This window comes from Monosiga brevicollis, genomic scaffold (genome assembly GCF_000002865.3).
Source record: "Monosiga brevicollis MX1 MONBRscaffold_3 genomic scaffold, whole genome shotgun sequence".
NCBI lineage: Eukaryota > Choanoflagellata > Craspedida > Salpingoecidae > Monosiga > Monosiga brevicollis.
This window is the reverse complement of record NW_001865040.1, coordinates 1,121,112-1,144,581: the sequence shown is the minus strand read 5'-3', so window position 1 is coordinate 1,144,581 and position 23,470 is coordinate 1,121,112. Positions and strand designations below refer to the sequence as shown.

Genomic DNA, 23,470 nt, shown 5'->3' with positions numbered 1-23,470 from the left:
GACCTCAAGATTCGCTGCACTGACGCCGATCGGGCTTTGCTTACCGCACTCCTAGTTGCCCAGCGCCTTGTCCCACACGCCGACTCCTCGGCCTTGCTTGCCGCCCTTGCGGCCGAGGCCGGCTTGACCCAGGCTTGCCAGACCGCCGAGCGTCTTCTCAAGCACGCCCTTGATCATCATCATCGCACCCTTGTGACTCCAAACCAAGATACCATTCGTCTGTGTGCTTCTGAAGAGAGTGCCAATGCCCCTGAGTCAGCCGTGTCCTTCACCCCCCGCGCACGCCTGGTGCGCGCCGCCCCGACCTCCTCCCGCCCCCGTGCCGTCAACAAAGCTCAGCTGGCCTGGCACTTCATGTACAAGGACACCTATGCCGCCCAAAGTGGCGCCCGTCCCGGCCACGAAGGCGTTTTTCGTGTACGCCTGACCAAGCACCAGCGACTCACCCCCGACGAGTACCACCGCAACGTCTTCCACCTCGAAATGGAGTACGTTGGCGCATTTGCGTGCGCATTCTTTGCTCTGCTTTGTCTTAACACCAACCTGCGAGAGCGCCATGCTTTGCTATCTCAATGCTTTTTCCAACTGGCATCAGGGCTGCACTCACCCCACATTGCTCTTGGCTTTGCACGACCGGTCTCCCAGCATTACGGGCACGGGCCTGAAGTACGAGATTGGTGATGCCTTGGGCGTCTTTGGACACAATGACAAAGTCGAAGTGGCTGAGTTCTTGGATTATTATGGCCTTGACGGTGAGGAAGTGGTTTCGATCGAGCATCCCACAATTGCAAGCCAGCGTGAGCTCCTGACCATCCGTCAACTCTTCACCGAGCGCCTCGACCTTTTTGGCAAGCCCAGCCAAAAGTTCTACGAGGTATTTGCCCTGCCATCTCCTTGCCCGATTTCTGACTTTGAAGCCGCCCCAACTCACACGGTTTTTGCCGACGTGCTGCTCTTCGCGGTCCACTCAACACCAAAAGGGTCTGGCACCATTTGCCGAGGACAGCTTCCAACGCGCCAAGCTCGAGTGGCTTGGTACAGAAGACAAGGAAGGTTTCAAGATTCGCCAGCTGGAATCCTACACCTACGTTGACATCCTGCGCGAGTTTGACTCCGCTCGCCCCCCTCTTGATGAGCTTATTCTCATGGTGCCCCCGATCAAGCCTCGCCACTATTCAATCTCCTCCAGCATGAAAATGTGCCCCAACTCAGTCCATCTCTTGGTCGTGCTCGTCGACTGGGTTACTCCCAAGGGCCGCCAACGATACGGTCAATGTACTCGGTATCTGGCGGGTCTCAACCCAGAAGCAGACGGTGACATCTATCTCAACGTTGACATCAAGCCCAGCGCCATGCACCTACCGCCCAGCCCGAAGCAGCCCATCATCATGGCTGGCCTGGGTACCGGCATGGCACCGTTCCGCGCTTTTATCCAAGAGCGTATGTGGCAGCGACAACAAGGCATCGAAGTGGGGCCTGTTCTGCTCTACTTTGGTTCGCGCCACCGTCACGAGGAGTATCTGTACGGCGATTTCCTCGATGCCATGTACGAAGATAAACTCGTCACACGACTGGGTTTGGCCTTCTCTCGCGATCAGCCGCAAAAGATCTACATTCAGCACAAAATCACGGAAGATAAGAAGGACATTGTGCGGCACCTGTACAAGGAAGAGGGTCACTTTTATTTGTGTGGCCCGACTTGGCCCGTCCCCGACATTCGCCAGGCCATCGCCGACGGTCTGGTCGCTGAGGCTGGCATGAGTGAGGAGCAGGTGGACGAGTTCTTAGACATGTTGAAGGAAAACGGTCGCTATGTGCTTGAGGTGTATTAAGCGTAAGCGTGCTTTTTATGGGATCTGGTGGTGGCACGTATGCTAGTTAGGCTGCACCGCACCGTTCCTGCGGTCGTTTGGTTAATTCTTTTTTGTTTCTACCACCCATCTTCCACTCCATGCGTACGCCATAAGCGAATTTCAGATGCCTTTCCTTTTCTTTTCTTTCCTTTATTTTTTTTTTTTTTTTTTCTGTTTCCTCCCCTCTTGTTCTTTCTTGGAGCTGTGCGCCCTTGTCGTGTGCGTGGCCCAACAGTCGAAATGCCTATCTTGCGAGCCTGATCGTGCGGCAAATATCAAGACTCTCGAATCCGAAAATTGAATCGATTCTTTCTTTTGCTGCTGCTGTCTCGCAGAAGCTTGGCGCACAGCGCCTATCATGCGGGGGGCAAAAATTCAAGAAAACAAAAACAAATTAAAACCCTTTAGCCGTCACACCGCATGCAAGGTAGCAGAACGAACGATATAGATCAGGCAGATGAACAAAAAGGGCAATCGCATAAATCAAATCCCGCAAAAAAAAAAAAAAAAAACATGCTCCCCAACCCACTTAAGTTCACGCAAGGGAAGATACCACTACGTGGTGCAGGCAATCAGAGAGAAAAAGCTAACAGTCACTTTCTATGATGGGCTATGCCACCATCAGGGATTGATCGAATGAAGGTACACGGGAACGCGTTTGCACATCACGCAACACGCAACACGCAAGCAAACTACACCTGCCCGAAAAGACGACGTAAATGCTAAAGAGACCAAGCCACGCGTCCGTATCTCAAGGAAAAGTCGTTTTCCTCAAACCTCTGATGACGAGAGTGTACCAGAAGCGCGTGCTTGCAGCAACAGGTCCATCATCTGCATGTTTACGGAACGACCGCGCGCGCGACGAGCGATGCCTTTCTCCCGGCTCGATCCACGAGAGCCGATCTTATGAGAGGAGGTGGAGGGACTGGCCAGAGCAGATGGCTGAGCCGATGGGCCCTGTTGACTGAGCATTTTCTGAATGCGACTTGGCGGCGGCCAGACATGCGCCTCAGCAGTATCACCAATGGAGCCGTTGGTCAAGGTGAGGCCGCGAAACGTGCGATTTGGTCGTGGCATGGACCATGAGAGGTTGTTGAGAGACGAGGATGATCGTCGATCATGAGATAAGCCGAGATCAAAGTCTGGCATTTCAAACTCGGTTGAGCGTCGAGCCTCTGGCGCGGTAACGGTTTCGCGCCGCTCATACACGGATGAGCCCTCGCTCTCGGTGTACCGACTCTGAAGGAGACGATTTGGCGAGGCAAGGGAGTCAGGGTGGGATCCTGGACTACTTTGCTCTGTTGAAGGAGACGTTTCAGGGCTGGAATCAAGACCGTCCTCAGCATCCACAGAATGCCCACGGGATGCCAAGAGCAGGGATGGATGTGGAAGTGGCACGTTGTTGCGTTGCCGCGGCACTTGCGAACCCGCCGACATGTTGTTTGGCCTGGGCTCCTCCTCCTCGCCAACAGTGTCCATGGTGTGTGTCAAGAGCGACGGGCGATGTGCACTTGTGGTGCCACGACGCGAGCGTGGGAGATCCGAAAAGCGCCGCCGTGCTGCACCGGAAGAGCTGGCATTTGAATCATGACGCCAGTCCCAGTGAAGCTGCCGCAAATCGCTGTTCGCAGAATCATGACTGCCCAGCCCGGCCGATGGTGGCGTATAGGACGCGCTGGCATGAGGTAGGGGCGAGCATCTGTCAAACATGTCAAAATCAATGCTGCTGCCTCGAGTTGAGGGGGCCATGCTGCCCATCTCGCTGGCGTTGTCCATGAGGTGCACGGTCATGCCACGCGCACGCTTGATGCGAGAACTGGCCCGTGGAGAGATTTTTCGAACAATGCCGTGGGGTTCTGGGGTCAACTGTGCGTTTGAACGACGATGAAACGGCGTTTCGGGTCCACTCCAGGACCCTCTTGGCGCCAGCCGGCTCTTGCTTCCCTCTGCGTCAGATAGACTACGGTGCCTCTGATCCAGCGCGTTGGGTGAGGGCGGAGTCGCACTGGCCTTGGCCAGCACTTCTGGGTCACTGCGCGTCGGCAAGCCCTCGGCCAATTGATCGGTCATGGGCGCCTCCTGTTTGGGTCGAAGCAGCCAGTAAGTAATCAACTCGCCCTTGCCCTTCACAGGAATTGCACCACGCAACGCTAGGCGGGATGCAATGACTGCATCTTGTTCGGTGAGCATGGTGGCTGCCTCCGAAGTGAGTTGCGCGTAACCGGGCAGCGATGAAGACTCCATGCGTGACGCTGTGTTCATGGTATCACCCAGCAAGGTGTACTTGGGTGAAATCTTGCCAATGACATTGCAGACGACAGGCCCCACGTGAATACTATCAGACAAAGCGAGATCATCGAGGCAGATGAGTTGAAAATTGATTACACCGAGCAGGTCGAATGTGGCGGAGTAAGCACACGGCAGGTGGAACCGAGAGGATGACATGAGGTTGAGTAAGATTGTCACCTACCCGCAGCGAATGCGCACAGGACCGTAGTTGGAGCCAACGAGAATCGGAGTTTCTTCGGCTGCCTTCAAGGCTCCCAGCGCAAAGCGACACAGCCGGCTCACGTGATCCTCCTGGTGCCGGTACAGATTACCAGCAACAATGACGCAGTCACCAATCACATCGACCTTGTACAAGTCGAGGTCCTTGATGAGAATGTCCAGGCGGCTGAAGAAGCGATCCAACATGTCTGAGACTTGCGCAGCCGAGAGTTTGGAGCTGATGGTGGTGAACCCACAAATGTCCGTGAAAAAGACGCTGACATTTTCCATTTCCTCGATCTCAGGCTTGACACCGGCCTTGAGGGCATCGGCAACGTGTTTAGGAAAGACCTGTTGCAAAACTCGGGCCTGACGATGACCTTCTTCGCCCAGCTGGACAAGCGCCGCACCCACAGAACGCATGGAGAAGGTTTTGAGACGTGTTTGCACATCTTTGAAGACCAAGCGCTCGTGCGGGTTCTCCTTCGAGCAGTCGTGCAAGAGTTTGCGAATGTCAGAAGGGATGCTCAGGGCCAACGGGTCAGCACCAAAGGCTTTTTTGAAGCGCGTAGCCCGATCCCAGGCGTAGTTGCCATCAATGTCATCTTCATCCGAGTCATCGGCTGGGGCAGTCAGGGATTCATTGAAGTGGCGGCCCACGGTCTCATAGTCGGTGGTGCGCAAAGGAATACGTGTAAAACTTTCCCAAGTCATCACAGCCCATGCATAGACATCGCAGGCTGGGATCAACACGCCGCGCTGCGATATTCAAGTTGGAATCGAGAAAACAAACCAAAATGATGAGTGGCACGCGACCATGAGAAGGCCAGCTGGTGCGACAAGCTCGCTGCAGGTTGTGGTTGAGTTGTGACTTACGCGCGCCTCTGGTGCCAGCGCAGCATCTTGTTCATGCACCAAGCAGCGGGTATCACACATGCCCAGAAAATCAGACACTTTGCATCGAAGGTTGCTATCCACCAACACATTCTACGAGTTGGTTCCGACCCCGCACAAAGAATGACATCCCAGCGGCAGATGATCGTGAGTCAGCTCAGAGTCTAAACCATCGCGCACGATAGAGCAGCACGACAGCGGCTGCGTTGGCTCGAGGTCGTTTGGCTCGAACAGACCTTGGATGTCAGGTGACCATGGACGATGACCGGATCATGTCCGTGGAGGTAGCACATGCCATCGACAACGTTACGCATCATGGACATGAGGGTTTCAGAGGAAAAGGGCGTCCGGCTCTTGTGAAGCAGCTGATAAACACTTTGATTCTCCATGTATTCCAGCACCACAAAAGGCGAAAAGGTATCGATGCTGATGCCAAAGGTGGTGATTACATTCGGATGTTTAAGGCGCCTGAAGAGAGCGAGCGAGAGAGAGAGAGAGAAATGATTGGGTATTGGGTACCGTACAGAAGCAGCACGCGCGACTGGTGACGGCGCGCAAATGGGAATGGTCATGTGAACACAAACCAAACCAAGCCAATTCACTTACACGAGCATCCGCATGCGTGATCGAAAATCTGCGTTGGCAAAGTATGACTTGACACGACCGCCAGCAAGCAGTTGCAAGTTTTGCTTGCCGTCTTCCACATCATACTCCTCACTGCTGCTCAGGGTGCTCAAATTACTATGGTTTGCAGTCAGCGACTCGTGGCGCCGCAGGGGCTGGGGTACCTTGGCATAAACGGTATCGGCACGACGCCGTGAATTCCGTCGCCGTATGGTGCTCGCGCCATTGCCCGGGGTGATGGGACGCGTCAGAGTATGTCCCGTGCCACGGTGCGAATTGGAGGGATTGAGGGCCTTGACCACAACGTCCATGCTGTGATACTCAGCCTTGAAGGCAGGACCCAACCGACCCACGCCGATTCGTGTTGGCGGGTTGGTAAAAATCAAATCCTCACGATGTACTTGCCATTTCCGGTCGTTATGCCAACGTGCAACGTACGCAAAAATGACCAGCAGCATGGCGAGCAAGGCCACGCTGCCCAGAACAAAGCCAAGAGTGACCTTCCACGTCTCGTGGCAACTATTTCCCAGCAGGACGGCATGCCCAGCGCACCCACAACTCCCATCGGCTACCCGCACTTCGAGTTCACCCTTACACGGCATGGGCAAAACGGTGAACCAGAAGGAGGTGGTGGTTTCTTGGCCTCGGACGTCAACGACCAGAACGCCCGGTGAGGTTGCGTTGGCCAGAGTAACTGAATAGAGGCCGACGCCTGGATCGATGACAGTCGCTGGCATCCAAACCGGTGCTTCAGCGCTAGGTGTTGTGGTCATACGCATGCGGACACTTGGGGTCGTCGGGGTCGATGAGGCCTCCAGATCCACGAGGTAAAGGGCCACATTGCTGCCGGCAACAAATTCAGCGCAAATCTCTTGCTCGCGGCAGTGGGTATTGCCACTGAGAACTTGTGACACGTACTGTAATGGATCGTCTTGCGCAATTGAGCTGTTGGCGACGTATCCGGGTAGAGAGGAACTGTTGAGGCAAAAATGACAAAAGCAGCTCGCAGCTGAGACAGGGCACTCGAGCTCCATGTTGAGACACACACGCTCTTCGAGCTTAGCTGGCAGGCCTTGCAAACCACCCCCGCAGTGTAGATAGTCCGGATGACCATCCAAGAGGCACGTCATGCCACTGTCTGTGGCTTTGATGAAGGCCTTTTCCAACTGAGAGGCATCGGGAAAACAAGCCAATGAGGCATGAGCATCCGGATCAACAAGCGTTCGGATGGCTCAGCTAATCATACTCGAGACCTTTTGCACAGTCACCCCGACCGTACCTGAGAGACTTGTTCACGTGTGTAGTCGACAGCAAGTGCAGCATCAACCCAATTGTAGGATATGTTGTTGGTAAAAAAGGTTGTTGCATTGAAAACGTCAAAAATGGCGGCCACGTCCTACGAAAATAGAACACGAACATGACGAGAGTCGATGATGATACGAGCCAACAAATGCCGCCGCCATGAGAAAAAGAACTGCTTTGAGGCAACGACAGTTCATTCGAAACACGACCGTGATTGCCCCCTGCACCCTTGTGCAAATGTAAACTAGAATAGAGGATGGTTGCCCTGTGAAGCACCGAATCACGTACCGAGGAAGGGACGCGGTTATTCACAATAATCTGGTCGTACTCGTCCTCAAAGCCAAAAGAGACGGCGCAGCCAGCATAAAGATCGGCAAACGTTCCGTTGGCCACGTGCAGGGCAAAGGGGCTCACGTCAATACCCGCCTCTTCCGCCAAACATGCTGGAATCACAGCAAAGTCCAGAGCGCCGCTGGAAAGAGCCTCAAAAACCACGTTGATATCGCTGTAATATTGGGACTGCATTGTGACGCGCGTGATGCCAGAGCCCAAAAGTGAATGTGAACAGGGATCGCGCGAGCTGGTCTTGTTGTGCAAGTGTTAATGCTGCTCTTGAAGAGCAAGTGATGCCCATCCTTACACGGGAAGGCATACACGGTGTGCTGTTGTGAGGGCACGAAAAACGGAACGAACCTGGACGGGGGCATCGAGAAGATATGTGGAGGAGCCCATTTGATTGAGAAGCTCGATCATGGCAAAGTAGCTGGCTTGCATAGTACCGACACTGAATGAGCCGCCGGTATCAGTGAAAGTTCGATTGGCGAGGCGCCAGAGGGAGTAGCCTTGTCGTGCGGTCCGATCTGTTTGTTGACCCAAGTGAGGTGGGACGAGGCAGGGGGAATTGAGAGGACGCGTGAGGGAAGAAAAAAGCTTGGTCAAGAACGGTACGACACAACGTACAAGGCGCTGTTTTGTTGAGGGCCATAAAGGGCTCCCAGTCTAGCTCGGCAACGGCGCATGCAGCGTGAAAGTGATTCATCCAAAGGAAATCATACTCGTTGTTAGCTCGAGCTTCCATGGCTCGGCTTGGACTGTTGGTGCAGGCAAAGGTGAGCCTCGACCCAAAGACAGCCTCAAGCCTATTGATGACGGCAGCTTTCTCGACGCAGGGGACCGATGTGTGCACGAGAAGGGAGAGCGCTGTCGTGCCCGCAGGCAGGGCACAGAGGAGCGCAAGAAGCAAGCTTTGAATGCCGAGCCAAATTCTTGCATGGCGAGCTGCACGCATGGCGCCGGACGTCAGGGGTCGCTGAGAACCGCCATGAGCGTGACCAGCCATCTTGTGCTTGCTAACTGGAGGCCAGAAACATGATGTTGAGCTGGCGGAGGTAGGGGCAATGACAGAAAGACGGACGTGAGGATAAGGCGCGGCAGGAGGGGCAAAAGGTAGAGCTGGCGGGGCATACCCGCTAATGAAGGGGGCGTTGCGGGGAGGCGCGCGGATCATAGGGAAAGACGGGCGCGACGCGCGATGCGTGCGCTTTTGCTCGGGGCAGCCCGAGGTCGCCCAAGCGACCAAGGTGAAGAAGTTCAAAGAGGGCGCTGAGTACACGTCGGGTCGTCGAGCGGGCCGGGTCGGATGGCACCAGCGTGCGGTCAGGGGTCTTTTGCGCTTTTGGCGCGATGGCGCTCGCTCACGGGCGGGCACGCAAAGTCCGGGTTTCCTTTCGTCCGGGGTAAATTTGGTCTCAGATCATCCAAACTGATCCAAGAGATGAGGGAATGACGAGGATGAGTAAAGCGGATTCTATGACGAGAGGGTGGTAAGAATGAGCGGGAAGGTGCGCAAGGCGCACAGGCAAATTTATGGCATGGCAGGGCTCTGCCAACTCGAGATAGGCAGCAACAGCTTGAGATAGATAGCTCAAGGACAACTCCCATTCCATCCATGGTAACGAGAGCATCAGCCCGCGGGTGGGAGAGGTGCTTTGAATTTTTTAACACACACGAGCCAAGTGTCTCCAAGTACAACCATGGCAACGACCCCGCGGGCAAAGGAGACACGATGCAGTCGCCATTCGAGGCAGGGCGGCGGGCGCCAGGGTCTGAAGGGATGGGTGTTTCGGGGTATCTTACCCGAGAGGGAGGAAGGTGAAAGGGGTACACGTTGACGATGATGGGAGAGATAAATTGCTCGTCAGCGCATTAAGTGCCTGAGCCAGAGGGCAGCGCAGGATGGAGGTGTCGTCAACAGCAAGGCGGGCAGACAGGGAGTGTGAGCTGATGTTGCAACGCCAGGAACGGTTGAGTGGGGTGAGAAGGGGGCTGCACGGCTGCCGTTTGTCTGATGCGCTCCTGCCAGACCTTGTTTTGACACAAGAATGGAATTGTGAGCGCCGTGGTGCGTCACCGAGAACGAGCCCCAAGCGAGAGAGAGAGAGAGAGAGAGAAGAGAGCGAGAGAGACAGACAGAGAGGCACAGCCGAAGACAGAGACAGAGAGACGGAGAGACGGACAGAGAGACAGAGAGAGACAGACGCATGAAACAAGGAAAACAGAGACAAGAGAGAGCCTCAGAGAGAGAGAGAGACGCACAGAGAGAGGGAGAGAGAGAGCGGAGAGAGAGAGAGGGGGTGGGTTCAATTGGTTGGGGCAGGATGATCACCACCCAAAAAAGAAAGAGAACAAAGAGCATGGTGGTGGTGTGCAACACACATACACACACACACACACCAGAGTTTGGCTTGACCTTTTTTTACCTTTTTCTCCTTTTTTTTTACTTCACTTGCCCACCTTAACAACCGAACCGACTCACTGTCCAACTCTGACAGACGTGAGGAAATGGGTTTTGTGGGGCAAGGTGGGACGCCTTTGGATTTCCGTGTAAACACGGGGTGACGAAGTTTTAAACCCTATGACATGACGTCGACCTGCAGAACCTTTGGGGCAGGGGGACCCCGTCCCCCGAAGAGCCGCGCATGAGGTCGCTCAACTTTGTGTGTCAGCGGCGATGCCCTTTGGCAGATCCGTCGTGGCTCCATCGTCCTCTCTCTCTCGACTCGTGACCTTTGTTATGGATCCTCTGCTCACCAGCGAGCAATCCATGTCCGCCTTAGGACCACCATCGTGGCCACTCATCCCGTGTATGCTGTCCGCTCAACGCTCAAGCTGACATCCGGACTGCATCACGGGGGGCGTTGTGTTTTGAGCACGCGCGCGGCTCAAGTCAAATGTAGTTGTTGTCCGCCTCGAACGCAACCATCGCCAGTAGACGCCGCTGCCGTCGACACACCCGCTTCCGGCCCCAGCCAAAATGATGAAACAAAGCCAATCCAAATCGGCAGCTTCCAAACACTGGGAACACCGCGGATCGAACACGGGAAGACCAAAGCCTCTATCTGCAGTCTCGTCATAGGGGCGTCGGTCTTCATCTGTGCCGGTCCGTTTAGGTCCGGTCAGTCCATCGCAGCAAGCGAACATGGCCCCCTTGCTTTTCAAAAAAAAAAAAAGGCGGCAGCTAGCAACCAGAAGCTTGGTCTTCTTGTTCGTAGAAGATCACCTGCGCGTTGGGTTGGCCAACCCAAAGTCAAAGCGTACCGAGAGTCGAGATTGACAGCTTCGAGTTGTGTGGCGATACATAGTGGCTCTCTCAAACCCTGAAAAAAGCCCTCAATTCACATGCAAACGGACTCTGACACCATTCAAGAAACAGGCTCCACCCATCCTCGACTCGTGAATGCCAGACAGCCCATGGCAGTTGTTGTTGTTGTTGTTGTTTTTTTTAAAAAAAAGCAACAATTGCAGCTTGGCTGTGCCCCTGCTGCCCCTTGGCTCCCACGTGAACATGCGTGTTCAATAAAGCCCACATCTCTCTAAATACCTATCGATTGTAGTTTTGCTCGACCAAGACAAGGCCCAGGAGAGCAAGGCCGGCTGGGCTGGGCGGGTGTCGAATCAGATCTGTGCTTGCCCCCGGCGTCCCCCCGACTACCTGAGCGTGGGCTCGGCTCACTTGCAAGAGCCATCGGGTGGTCCGGTGCGCCAGCGCTCCTCGACCTTGCTACAGTCAAATTGCTCCTTGCCCAAGCTGAGCGCACGACACGAGAGGAAACACACCGAAAACACGCCGCACCCAGGCAAGCCGGTCCAATAGATCATGACCATCAATGCAAAGACCCAGCAAGGAGGCGTGAGCGCATCGGGCGCAAAAGATGGCTATGCACCATGGCTATGCAGCACAGCCATGCCAACGATCCTTTTCTCTTGGCTCTCAGTTCAAGACTCGCTGGTGCCTTTCACTGCCCATCGTCCAAGACAGCCTGCCCCTGAACCAATCATTCACGCACCGGTCGTTCACTTCGTTGTGGAGTTCACACATCCACTGCGTAAACTCGCTGCGCGTCTTCACCTGCAACCGCGAGTCACCAGAACCAACGTGTCATCACATGGCATGCACACACCGATCCATGAGAAAGGAGAGTAGACGGCCAGCAATGGCTGCAATCAGCACGCTCAACCCAAATCGAACATGTACAGCCAACCTGAGGCGGATGGCGCATCATCTCTTGCCACGTGGTATCCCCGCAGTAGCCACACGGATACACCGAAGCAAAGGTCCACATAAACTCCTCCATCTCCTTTTGCTTCTCTGGCGTGGCTTCCTCTGAGAAAGAAGACACGTCCAAGCAAAAGCAGCCCCCGAACCATCCATGTCAGCGTACCCGTATCCAAATGCCGCTTATCCGCATATCCGGCCCCTCAAAGTTGTTCAACCCCACACACCCTCACCTGGATAAAAAGCAGCCATCGTATGCAAAAACGCCCAGGATGCGCGGCCCAGCTCGCGTCGATTCAAGGGGCAGCCAGAATGCATGTACGCAAAGGGTGTCTACATGAACCAGCAGCCAGCCGTGAGGCACAGGCCTGTCACGTGTGCCAGAGTCGCAGCCACACGCGCACCTTGCCCTGAAAACCATCCGCCGCTGCTGCTTTCTGCTGTGCGACCTCCTCGGCAGCTGTAGGCTCAGAGCACGCGCTACAGGCCGGATGTGCCGCTGTGTTGCTGGGTGGCGGCACCTTCAGGTCGGGGGCGGGAGTACTCGCTGCACTCGACGCCCCGGCGGCCGTGCTGCTCCCCTGGCCCATTTCGCTGTTAAGCCGACCTCGTTCAACCTGACCAATGCCGCAGCACTCCAGCCCGCCAACCAGTCGCGACGTTCCCACCACCGAGTACCGAGGCCGTCCCCGCCAGCGCCTTGCTGCGAGAGTGCATGTGTGTGTGTGTGTGTGTGTGTGTGTGTGTGTGTGTGTGTGTGTGTGTGTGTGTGTGTGTGTGTGTGTGTGTGTGTGTGTGTGTGTGTGTGCATGTGTGTGTGTGTGTGTGTGTGTGTGTGTGTGTGTGTGTGTGTGTGTGTGTGTGTGTGTGTGTGTGTGTGTGTGTGTGCATGTGTGTGTGTCACGTTGTTGCATCCGAGCTGTGTCGATGTAGGCGCTACCAAGCGTCATAGCTGTGGTTTGTCAGATAAAAGAGGGCAGTCGCATCTTCGAGCAGTTGGGCTGGAACTTGAGTGTGCAGTCGATCGCATCAGTCGGTCGGTCGGTCAGTCAGTCGGTCATGGCGTTTTGCGAGTTGGGGTGTGGCTTTTGGATCCATGATCGAGCAGCCCGCGAGCGTGTGGGAAACTGATTTTGCTATAAGGGATTAGTGGAGGGGGATTTCCCTACCGTCCGTCATCCCACCCGGCTCATTGGCTCGATTTATGCCCACAGCAGCGCAGCAGTCAACGGCTTGAAGCGTCGTCGCGAGCATGGCGCCCGCAGTCGAGGCCGGCGGTGGGCCGCGCGGCGGCACCAGTACCAGCAGCCAGCGCAAGAGCCGGTCAGCCACTCTGACTGATCGGGGCAGCAGCTCGTCCCAAGAGGGTGAAGCTGTCGCCGCCTTCCAACAGCAAGGTACGACCACGGCTGGGCCCACGTCTTTGGCTCCCTGCTCGAGCTTGATAGACATATGGCCACTCCAGCTCATGCGCCACCGGCCCCTCCAACATGACTTGCCAACCAGATTTGACACGCGAATTCTTTGCCGATGATTTCGATGCCAACCGCCATGCCAATACCATTATCAAAGCGCACGGCATTGCCGAATGTCTCTCTCGGGTAAGCTCGTACAGCTCGCGTGGCTCTAGGCTTCTGACTGAGCGCCAACATCACAAACTCTGCTGATAACATCACTGACACTGGCTGGCTGGGTGTGGGACTGGGTCTTTCCGGCACAGCTGCAACGAGGTCTGGCCCAAATCGAGACTGAGCTGCACCGACAAGTCACGCAGCGCCACCATCACCTGCTGCACCAAGCCCTGGGCATCCAACGCCTCGAAGGTCGCGCCGACATGCATCACAGCCCGCCATAAGAACCTGTCCCGGGCACGCTGGTCCTGACTAGCCGAAAATATTCGTGTGTCTGTTTGTTTGTTTTAGATGTTCTGGAGATGGTGCAAGCCCGCGTCGACTCGATTCATCAAAACACCTCGCGCTTTCGAGAGCGCCTTCACGAACCTTTTTCACAAATTCAGAACCGAACCGCACAGCTTGGCCGGCTCCAGGTGCGCACGACCGATCATGCGGAATGTCCCCGTCTTGTCCTTGCAGCAGGACAAGAGATTTTTTTTTTTTTTTGTTTGTTTGTTTTTTTGTTCCTGTTGTTTTTTTGGCTACTTTGCTTATCGGACCAATTTTGTCGGCTTTTCGTCTCCTCCCCCTCGTGCGGGCTCGCCCGTACCTGCCTACTTTCCTTCATCTCGCAATGCTTCAAGGCTGCATGCGATCTTTTGCGTCGCACAGCTCGTTTCAAGGCCTCTACCAGCCGTCTTCACGATCAAGTCAAAGCCGGCTCCCAAAAACTTGTCCAGGTAGGATGCACGCACAAAATCCAGGCCACGCCGGTCCTGCCCATGCGCGATTCTCTCAAACAACAATGTTGTAGGCAGCTGCAAGCTTGCATGACATTGACTTGCTTCTCGAGGATCAAGAATTGCACAAGGTGACCATTGTAGCTGAGACCAAACCTTGGCTCCAAGAAGCTCGCGAGCTCGTGGTGGCCAGTGGCACTCGCCTCCTACAAACTGGCATGCAGGGCAAGAACCAAGTTCATGTGGCGATTGGCCTGCAAGTCGCCCAAAACCTGGGCCTTTTGAGCGATAATGTCTGTCAGAAACGGCTTCCCCCCTCGGCATGAGCCCCTCTTGCTCCCAAACATGTTGCTTCATCGCGGTGCTGCGCCTGCCCTTTACACTCATGTGGCTTTGATCGCCCTGCAGGTTCGCTCCGTTCTGAATGGCCTCGAAAACTTGTTCCAACAACGGCTGGACGAAGTGAGCCAGCCGCCGGCTGTATCGGAAACAGACAGTGGTACGACAACTGGTCGTTCGTGGATATGCCCCTGGTGCATCGGGTCCCTTGTTGTCATGATGCCTGCACGCTCTTCATGATTGATTCTAACAGCTCGTCAACTGACGGCATTGCTCAATAGCTCGCCGAGCCGCCCTATGGGCGGCCGTGGATTCCATTTATAGCACCTTCGTGGACCATGCAGGTCAAGTCAAGACGCTCCAGCGCGTCTTGGCAAAACGGCGTGCCCAAGAAACCATGGCCACCTTTTCAGAGCTCCTTGAGGTACACAGCTTCGTTCCGAACCAGCGGCTGGCGAGAGCGCTCCACTCACTTGGCACTCGTTCTGCCGGCTGGTCACATTTATAGCCCCGGTCTGGTGGTATTGCACACCAACACTGGCTTGCTATGTGCAAGCGACTGCAAGAATTTGCTGAAAATTGTGCAACCGGTACGACGCTCATGCATGCGCTCGCCTGGCTTTTCTGCGTCTCAGCGATCGAATCTGAGTCCTTGTGCACTGCTTATCTTACCTCACTTGGTTATCGCTGGGTCTCTCTCTCTCTCTCTCTCTCTCTCTCTCTCTCTCTCTCTCTCTCTCTCTCTCTCTCTCTCTCTCTCTCTCTCTCCTCTCTCTCTCTCTCTCTCTCTCTCTCTCTCTCTCTCTCTCTCTCTCTCTCTCTCTCTCTCTCTCTCTCTCTCTCTCTCTCTCTCTCTCTCTCTCTCTCTCTCTCTCTCTCTCTCTCTCTCTCTCTCTCTCTCTCTCTCTCTCTCAGCTTCGGGCGTCATTCGCAGCGCATTTGAAGCAGAATTTCCCCGACTTTGGCGGCTTCACGCCGAATCACTCGCGTATGGATGAGGCACAGCCTGCCTCTTGCGTATTGTCGTGGCAGCCCTATCCACTGCACATCTCACTCGCTCACACCATGCATGCTTTGGTCCAATTAACTCGTTGTTCGCCGAGCGTAGAAAGATCACGGCCCAATTTGGATCTGATTTACCCGTGTCACTACTCGAAGCTGAAGAAGCGGTGTTTCAAGACAGGTGCGCACAGCGGCGTCACTTAAGAGCAAGGATCTGATGGTTGAGTGAGAGACATGGGGTGTCGAAACTTACTGTTGCTTTTGCTCGGCGGCATGTGCACGTTGTTTCAGCATCCTACCCTTGCAGCGTGTCTACATATCAGCATCTATGAGCCGCATGTTCGACCCGATCAATCTCGTCTTTCCCGAGAGTTCCCAGCAGCCACCTTCTTCCGATGAAGTCAAGGCCATTGTGCGCGTACGTCTGTCCTACACCATTTGCAGTTTGCACACACACACACACACACACACACACACACACACACACACACACACACACACACACACACACACACACACACACACACACACACACACACACACAGAGTGTGCACACCAAGTGCCCATACATGGCCCTAGCTAACCCTCTGACAAACCCGTGCCACAGGCTTGTGTACGTGAGCTGGAGCTGGTGGCAGCCATCCCCGCATTGCAGCAGGAAATTTTGCATAGCCTGGCCAAGGTAAGCGCTCGCAGCAGGAGCGCCGAAGATAGGCATGAGTTTGTGCACCTGATGACTGGAAGGAAGTCAACTTGTAGCCCAAGCCCCCTGAGCATGAGAACTAAGATGTAATTGGCGATGGGACTGCGGCAGGCTATCAACTGGTTTGTGATGAAGACGGAGCAGGCACTGGCCATTGGCGATGACGTCCTTCACCTGCAAGGCCCGGTTACCAAAGGCTTGAAGCGCAACATCTCGCTGGCCAACCGCTTGCATCAATTAACGCACGAGTACGCATATGTGTGACTTGAGTGGATCACAAGGCGTTGGCTATCCTATTTTGGACCATTTGGACCTTATCAACTTTCTCCTGCGCTTGACTGTGTCTGGCCCTAGGCTCAGCTCGGCCGTTGATGGCGCAGTCTTAAAACGCATTGAGGAGCTGGATCATGGGCGCGGTTCTTATGCCAAGGCCTTTGAGGGTGCCCAAAAACTCTTGGAGGACATTGTGCGACCCATCTTCGACTCGGTGCGAGACCATTGCTTTGGATTGCTAGAGCAAATGCAGCACTGCGATTTTAAGGGCAGTGACGCCTCTGCCGGCACCCACGAGCAACCCGGCCATGACTATGTGGTGGTGCGTGAATAGCCGCTATTCTTTTGCAAAAGCAAGCTTGCTCTCAGTGAATTAGGTCTCGACTCGGTTGGGTGCAATGACGACCGGGCTCACGTGGTGCCCTGCTTGAAAATGCGTTTCCGGTGAACAGCAACTGGGCGAGTATTGTGCCCACGTGGTCAACGTGTGCCTCTCGCGTATCGCCGCTCTACAGCTGCGCCAATCCTTGTGCCAGGACTTGACGGCACAGCTGTGCTGGTACTTTATTGCCAATGCTTGCATCCTTGATAGTGTGTCGCCATCGGGGCGGATGACCCTGCTGGAGGATGTGTCACAGGTTTGCTCACGGACAAAACGGCAATGGTTGCTATCATACCCTGCACCTCTGCGCCCCACTCATAACGTTGTTTGTGATGGCGACAGCTTGAGTTGGGCTTGGAGGCCTTAACACCCATTGCCAACTGCAAGGTGGCTGACATCGGAGCCCCGTATCATGCACTACGGTACAATGGCCGCCTTGCGCCTTGCATGATCATTGTGGAAGATGCGTGCTGTTGAATTTCCACTTCTTATACCAACCTGCCTGCTATCGGTCACGTAGAGCAATGCGGCCCATGCTTTGCGCCAGCATCTCTGAGCTTGGTGATCAGGCACAGTCCAGCACGGCGCTACCGCCGAGGTATGGCTGCCGCGATTGCTTTGGTTTGGAGCTTTGGTTCGGTTGATCTGTTTTTCTCGTAGTTACAACCCTTTCAACCAGAGCCAAAACCCTGTTGTCAAGACCGCAATCCACCTTTTTGACCACCACCACCTCATGGCTCTGTCGCCTCTAGCTATGTGGCCCACCATCTCTTCAGCTTGGCAGGCGAAGGAATGAAGCCTTCTCCGCGCGTACACGCAAATAAGAGGCATCAAAACGTATGTCCATCCTGCCACCTGCTCCTCTTGCCAGCGTACTCGTATTGTCAAGGCTAATCATGTTGTTTCGGGCGTCAGTATGCGCGCTGGCTTGTGACAGCGACAGAAGCGGAACGTCTGGCTGCCTGTTTGGCTGCCACTCAAGCCTATGCGGCCTCTGTCAAGGTGCGTTTGTGCTCCCGAGTACTTTTCTTGATTGTTGATTTGTGACTCGATGTATTTTTGCTTTGAGTTTGGATTGTCTCCTCGTGAGGAGTTGCAAGCTTGCATCCACTCATTGATGTCCGATCTCACAGGAACAAGGATTGACTGAGTACGATGAGCACTACCCAACACTGGTGGCCATCTGTTGTTGAAAGAAAATCTACGGTCCAGTTGGGCTCAGTGCAATTGAGAGCAGAAACATGCCAGCGACCAGGTCATCCTAGCCAAGCTTAGGATCGAGCTTCCACCCAATGCAGCGTGAGGGGGCGAGTGGGATCAACATCGCGCCCTGCGTGCTGGATCGACCAGGCATGCATGCCAGCGCGGGTCGGTAATCCCCAAACTCGGACATGACCTGGACCCTGTGTCTCAGTGAACGTGGGGCATGGCTCTTCGCTAACAAGAGGGAGAAGCACAGAAAAACAACTTGTCAGCTGATGCGACCGTGGCTTACACAAACGACTGGTGGGACGGGCTGCAGTCCGCTGGTAGCCACAGGTACAGGACCTCACCTGATCATGTGCAAAAAGGAGATGTGGAATTCCGGCGCCCCGGTGTGGGCCTTGACTGGTGGCTGTCCAGCGTGGTCGTCCTCGTCCTCAGCATCGCTAAAAATGGCTTGCTCCTCAGCAGGGCCAGACGATGTGTCGCCATGTCCACTGGCCAGACGACGATAGGCAGCGGCAACCTCATGGCTGGATGCCTTGACTGCATGCTTGGTCGTGTGACTGGTACAGATATCAACATAGGCCGGCTCACCGCAGGTCGACTCGCGAGTCAAGTGAACCACAGTATAGCGCATGTATTCTGGTACCACGGCAGCCAAAAGTGAGCGATGGCCAGCCACGTAGATACCAGCGGCCATCACAACAGCTAGTGCCACCTATTTAGATTCAGGTCGAATGCGGGTGGCTGGAGTGAGCACCCGATCCCACCCAAGATGGGCCATTCATTCTTGCGCAGCCCAGTGAGCGAGGATGTCAAAACCAACCTCCAGCACAAGGAGGAGAGAGAAGGGCGTCACGGGGTCTTCCTGTGGCGATAACAAGCATGTCCCCATTCCCAGGGTGCGGGTGATCGTGAGCTTGATCGATGGCATCAGTAAAAGCGAGCGGGTGAGAGAGAGCCGAGCGCGAGCGTGAACCTGGATGCGCTGGATCAGGTGGCTTGTCAGCTCGTTGAGGCAAACCTCCACACCATGTTGATTGGCCATGTACTGAGCAATATGCACAACCACAATGATCATGAGGCCGAGCGCCCACCCCTGGGGCTCGTTGTCCACAACGCGCGTCACGGTCATCCCTGCGCTGTGCCCAAGAATCTCTACAGCTGAATCGGCTCAACGACGTCGTCAATCCTCACGAGAGAAAAACGCGCGCAGAGAGAGAGAGAGAGAGAGAGAAATGAATTGGTTTGAGAAGAGAGAAATAGAGAGAGAGAGAGAGAGAACTCTCTTCTCTCTTTTTTCTCTCTCATGTGGTAGTTGTGCTGCCTTTGCTGTTCATTCTCTCTCTCTCTCTCTCTCTCTCTCTCTCTCTCTCTCTCTCTCTCTCTCTCTTCTCTCTCTCTCTTGTCGGTTTCTTGGTGTGTGGTTTTGGCAGTCGCTGTGGCACGCGTGGGACGCCGGTGAAACGGAAAAGGGGGCGTCAGTATGCCACCGTTGGCCCCGTTTGCAGACGTGGCGCTGGATGCGCCTCCACAACATGCCGGTAAGCTGATGAGATGACCTGGCGTTCGAGGGCAGCCAGGCCGCATCGGGTGGTTCGATCACGTGGCGTCGCCGCCACTCGTGCTGTGCCATTCATGACTTCGCCCATCACGACAGATTGGAAGAGTAAGAAAGAGCAGTTCACGATGGTGCGGCGTCACCTGCAAGCATGTGACCTCACGACCGAAGTATGTTTCAGCTGGCAATGTTGGCACCTGTTGCACTGGAGTCGCGCTCTCTGCCAGGCATCACCACGGCTCATGTCTTTGCGCTTGCTTCCCTGTGGCAGAATGAGCTCCTGCGCCGCCTTTTATATCGGAACATTGCCCAACTACGGCACTCCAAGGCGTTTCAACGACTGCGACAACTGCAATCACGACTGCGTAAACTTGAAGTGGGTACATAGCTGATCTTTACGGGAAAGCATTTGTATTTGGAAGCCAGGGGTTTGCCGAAATGTGTTGAGAAGAGTCGGAGTGGGGCTCGGCAACACAGCGCATGAGCTCACTGACTGTCACGGCGCACTTTTGTCAGGACTATCACGTTCTGGCTGCGATTCGTCAGTGTCTTGAGAAGGTGCGCAGCATTTCTCAGCGAGACGTCGTGGGGACGCTTGAGTGGCTTGAGCTGCTCGCCCAGCAGATCGCAGCCGTTTTGGAGCTGGTCAGAAGCTCCTATATTCTAGCACAGCAGGAGCTAGCCAAGGCCCTATTCATGCCCATGTGGACTGTCGTCATGGCCTGGCTTGCTCGTATCAAAGTTCTGCTCGAAGCATTGGCTCGGACCAGCGCCAAGTGGACAGCCATCTTGGCCGAGTGGGCACCAACCACCGCCGCTGCCACCGCTGCCACCGCTGCCACCGCTGCTCCTGGGCATACCAAACGCCCGATTTCCGTGCATACGGTTACTCGAGGGACAGGAATTCTCGACCGGGCCCCTGTGAAAGCCCGCCCTGACAGCTCAGACGACGAGGAAGATGAAGCACGTCACAGCACCAGTCGTCGCGATGGCCCCCATGTGACTCAACCAGCACGCTCACTCGACACCATCCCGACGTTGCAAGCTACACTACCTGCAAGGCTGAACCAAGCACAAGCAAATGCTGCGAGCTCCACGGCCGCAACGACGAGATTGGATCAGCAATCGCCAGGTGCATCAGAACGGCGTGTAGACTCGAGCCGGCGCGGTGGGAAGAAGAAGCGGCAGCAGCATGACAAGCATGGAGCCGGTGAAGTGATTGCAAGGAATGGTGGTCCACCGCCCAAGCGCCAAGCCGCCCGTGCCCCTGCGGATGACATTGACGACATTTTTGGAGACTTGTAATCCTGACCCGTTTGGTATTACCATCGCTGAGCGATGGCTACGAGTTGACAAATGGGCCGGCGCATGCTGTTGAGACGCTGAGCGCTCAGGCAAGCCAATTGAGTTCTTGGGCCCAACATGCTGGTGTACTCTGGCCCCAGTGATCAAAGCAGCTTGGCAGCCGTTTATTCACACAAAGCACGGTTTGGTGCGATCGCCATGGCAATGTCAATGTCGGTTGGGTAATCAATTGTGGGAGGCAGGGTGTTGGCGAACGGACCAGACCAATCGGCAGTGACAGCAATCGGAGCGGACCGGATGAAACAAGCCAACCACGCCGGGTTTTCAAGAGGGGAAGAGAGTGCACATCCTGCCTGTCCCGGAGATTCAATCCAAATGATATCACTAAGCTTCAAGTAGTTCTCAGAGACCAGCTCTGGACACGGGAAAAACGCCCGAGCAAGACTGGGCGTCACAACAAAACTCAGACGTGGGAAACTTGCACGCCATCTACTGTTACGGTTGCGCCAACAGGTACAAGCGTATTGGCGAGGGATAACTCGAGTCGGGGCAGTGCTTCGTGCTGCGGGCCCCGCGTTTGGGAGCGTGGCGGGGGATGCCGAAAGGCGGTTGGAGAGGAACACCGCTTTGGACCAGCAAGATCGTGCGTGGGAGGCGTGCCACTGTGTCGCTGCTCCAGCAGGCCAAGGCGCGAATGCAAAGAGGTGGTGTGCATGTGTTTGGCTATAGGCTCACAGGCCGTGTCGGCTGCGCTGGGCCCCTGCTCTGTATCGCTGTCATTCAGGATGGTTGAGGAGCGCGTGCTGCTGTTTGGAGTATCGGGGAAGGCGAGGCCATCATCGGCTAGGGTGGTGAGCATGGCGTGGTGTGGGGTCTCAAAGTCGAGGTGGGGGTGGTGGCGACGACGCATGGCGTAGCGTCGATGGAACGGCGAGGGTTCCTCAAAGGAGGGCTCAAAGGAGGCACTGCTGGCCAATGAATCAGCAGGCATGATGAGGGAGATGACGGAGAAACCAGAGCCACTTCAAAGTGTCAAGTGGGGGTAAAGTTTTTTTTTTAATCAGCTGAACGATCTAAGCAAGCGGGACCAGGTGCTGCAAAAAAATGGGATGGGGTGCATCGCGGAAGGCAAATGGGCGAGTGGCTGGTGTAGCACCAGAGCGCGGTGAGTGACCGCGTCAGAAGACGCCTCTTCTTTATTTTTTTGCGTCAAAGACGCAGCGAGAAATCCCACCCCCACCGCTCGAGACATGGAGGATGTGGAGGCTGATTGGGGAAGTGATTGGTTGCGCCAGTGCCGAGGAGTGCCACTATAAGGGGCTGTCCCCTGTCGCGTGATCACCATCGCATGTCAACTTTTGCGCGTGCATCAAAAAAAAAAGGTGTCACATGTCAAATAAATCAAACAGCCGAAAGGGGGAATCATCATGTCGAGGTCAAACAGGGATTAGGGTCGTCAACCGTGGTCGTGCGTATTCAAGGTACGAGGCCGGCATTGGGGTGTCTCGCGCGCGTGATGTACCCGTTGCTGTCTGGCAGAAGCAACCATCAAAGATGATTGGGGGGGGTTGTGGATACTTGAAAGGGAGGAAGGAGGAGCCGGATTGAGTTGAAATAAGAATCATGGCGCAAGGGACCAGGATCGAGGGCTCAAGCGCACATCCAACCCACGCGCCCAGCAGGCAAGCCGCACCATTGCCAAGCTGGAGCTTTGGCAGGCATGAGAATTGTGGCTGTCGAGTCTTGCCAAGATTGTGCCGCTCGAGCATCCTCCTCGCAGCACCCGTATGGCGCGTGGGTAGAGTAGGAGCACCAACCAACCATCGGATGTACGATTTGAGTCGCAGAGCACCCTTCATGGCAGGTCCAAGCCTGATCAACGTGTCAAATTGAGTGTGTGTGCGTGTCTGTGTGTAGGGGGCGGGGGGAAGGGCGGGGTTGATGAGGTGCAGCAGCAGTCGGCACCAGGAGGCAGCAGGAGGCAAGAGGCAGCAGGAGGAGGAGGCACGAGCGTGCGGTTGGGACATTTGCAAGGGGCAGCCTCATTTTGCATCCCCGTTGCTTGCGTGCACCCATTTTAGGATGACGCAGATGCAATTTTAACACCAGCACCCATTTCGTGTTTGAACATGTTTGCTTATCTTGGCCCTGATCTTGTGCTGACAACTTGCATCATTTGCGTGAACAAGAAGGTGTTGCTACTGGCACCTTCCACAGTGGCAGTGTTACTCCTTCTCTTGTAACGGTCACTCTGTAACGGCAACCTCACATAGAGGTGTGCGCAAACCCCCCCGTTTTTCCTTTTCTCTCTCTCTCTCTCTGTCTCTCTCTCTCTCTCTCTCTCTCTCTCTCTACTCTCTCTCTCTCTCTCTCTCTACTTCTCTTCTCTGTCTCTCTCTCTCTACTTCTCTTCTCTCTCTACTGTCTCTCTCTCTCAACCGACCAAACCAATTCTCTCTCTCTCTCTCTCTCTCTCTCTCTCTCGCTCTCTCTCTCTCTCTCTCTCTCTCTCTCTCCCTACTTCTCTTCTCTCTCTCTCTCTACTTCTCTGTCTCTCTCTCTCTCTCTCTCTCTCTCGCTCTCTCTCTTTCTCTCTTGTAAGGGATCACTGGCGAGATCGTGCTGCGCTGG

The 23,470-nt window shown here is 55.2% G+C and overlaps 9 protein-coding genes across 9 annotated transcripts in view; 4 read left to right on the top strand and 5 right to left on the bottom strand.

The window, feature by feature from the left end:
* The first annotated feature begins 676 nt into the window (after window positions 1-676).
* Window positions 677-2,105, top strand: MONBRDRAFT_31219 (uncharacterized protein). Its single transcript, XM_001743330.1, has 2 exons — window positions 677-874; window positions 981-2,105. Exon 2 carries the CDS (start codon window positions 1,146-1,148, stop codon window positions 1,830-1,832), a length of 687 nt encoding a protein of 228 aa, XP_001743382.1. The 5' UTR covers window positions 677-874; window positions 981-1,145; the 3' UTR covers window positions 1,833-2,105.
* Window positions 2,106-2,128: 23 nt separating this feature from the next.
* MONBRDRAFT_31218 (uncharacterized protein) lies at window positions 2,129-8,448 on the bottom strand (the record flags this gene model as incomplete). The annotated part of the gene is made up of 11 exons (XM_001743008.1): window positions 2,129-2,206; window positions 2,631-3,092; window positions 3,252-4,188; window positions 4,324-5,099; window positions 5,217-5,327; window positions 5,471-5,702; window positions 5,841-7,024; window positions 7,138-7,254; window positions 7,449-7,679; window positions 7,854-8,020; window positions 8,121-8,448. The coding sequence occupies 11 exons, from the start codon at window positions 8,446-8,448 to the stop codon at window positions 2,129-2,131; spliced, it is 4,623 nt and encodes a 1,540-aa protein (XP_001743060.1).
* A 909-nt stretch (window positions 8,449-9,357) lies between these two features.
* On the bottom strand, window positions 9,358-9,855 carry MONBRDRAFT_22914 (uncharacterized protein; the record flags this gene model as incomplete). Its single annotated transcript, XM_001743007.1, has 1 exon — window positions 9,358-9,855. One exon carries the CDS (start codon window positions 9,853-9,855, stop codon window positions 9,358-9,360), a length of 498 nt encoding a protein of 165 aa, XP_001743059.1.
* Window positions 9,856-11,168: 1,313 nt separating this feature from the next.
* Window positions 11,169-12,033, bottom strand: MONBRDRAFT_14325 (uncharacterized protein; the record flags this gene model as incomplete). The annotated part of the gene is made up of 4 exons (XM_001743006.1): window positions 11,169-11,247; window positions 11,507-11,568; window positions 11,702-11,823; window positions 11,949-12,033. 4 exons carry the CDS (start codon window positions 12,031-12,033, stop codon window positions 11,169-11,171), a joined length of 348 nt encoding a protein of 115 aa, XP_001743058.1.
* A 306-nt stretch (window positions 12,034-12,339) lies between these two features.
* On the top strand, window positions 12,340-17,411 carry MONBRDRAFT_31217 (uncharacterized protein; the record flags this gene model as incomplete). Its single annotated transcript, XM_001743329.1, has 20 exons — window positions 12,340-12,606; window positions 12,649-12,751; window positions 12,930-13,112; window positions 13,222-13,316; window positions 13,436-13,538; window positions 13,638-13,762; window positions 13,973-14,068; window positions 14,143-14,361; window positions 14,477-14,567; window positions 14,732-14,831; window positions 14,916-14,997; window positions 15,043-15,395; window positions 15,516-15,590; window positions 15,701-15,827; window positions 16,017-16,091; window positions 16,224-16,360; window positions 16,467-16,707; window positions 16,838-17,023; window positions 17,110-17,189; window positions 17,288-17,411. Exons 3-20 carry the CDS (start codon window positions 12,968-12,970, stop codon window positions 17,409-17,411), a joined length of 2,454 nt encoding a protein of 817 aa, XP_001743381.1. The 5' UTR covers window positions 12,340-12,606; window positions 12,649-12,751; window positions 12,930-12,967.
* A 905-nt stretch (window positions 17,412-18,316) lies between these two features.
* MONBRDRAFT_22912 (uncharacterized protein) lies at window positions 18,317-19,765 on the bottom strand (the record flags this gene model as incomplete). The annotated part of the gene is made up of 4 exons (XM_001743005.1): window positions 18,317-18,691; window positions 18,800-19,024; window positions 19,171-19,412; window positions 19,732-19,765. The coding sequence occupies 4 exons, from the start codon at window positions 19,763-19,765 to the stop codon at window positions 18,317-18,319; spliced, it is 876 nt and encodes a 291-aa protein (XP_001743057.1).
* A 249-nt stretch (window positions 19,766-20,014) lies between these two features.
* MONBRDRAFT_5778 (uncharacterized protein) lies at window positions 20,015-20,839 on the top strand (the record flags this gene model as incomplete). The annotated part of the gene is made up of 1 exon (XM_001743328.1): window positions 20,015-20,839. The coding sequence occupies one exon, from the start codon at window positions 20,015-20,017 to the stop codon at window positions 20,837-20,839; it is 825 nt and encodes a 274-aa protein (XP_001743380.1).
* Window positions 20,840-21,302: 463 nt separating this feature from the next.
* Window positions 21,303-21,830, bottom strand: MONBRDRAFT_22911 (uncharacterized protein; the record flags this gene model as incomplete). Its single annotated transcript, XM_001743004.1, has 1 exon — window positions 21,303-21,830. The coding sequence occupies one exon, from the start codon at window positions 21,828-21,830 to the stop codon at window positions 21,303-21,305; it is 528 nt and encodes a 175-aa protein (XP_001743056.1).
* A 950-nt stretch (window positions 21,831-22,780) lies between these two features.
* The window catches only part of MONBRDRAFT_31216 (uncharacterized protein), a gene marked incomplete at its 5' end in the record, with an annotated part of 1,985 nt that continues 1,295 nt past the window's right edge, over window positions 22,781-23,470 (top strand). The window contains 2 exons of the mRNA XM_001743327.1: window positions 22,781-22,851; window positions 23,113-23,436. Of these exons, the coding sequence (XP_001743379.1) occupies window positions 22,781-22,851; window positions 23,113-23,436 (395 nt within the window). The remainder of the gene's footprint in view (window positions 22,852-23,112; window positions 23,437-23,470) is intronic.

Bases quoted from the DNA above. Each gene is read 5' to 3' on its own strand.
- MONBRDRAFT_31219 (XM_001743330.1), top strand. From the start codon at position 1,146: ATGGTGCCCCCGATCAAGCCTCGCCACTATTCAATCTCCTCCAGCATG.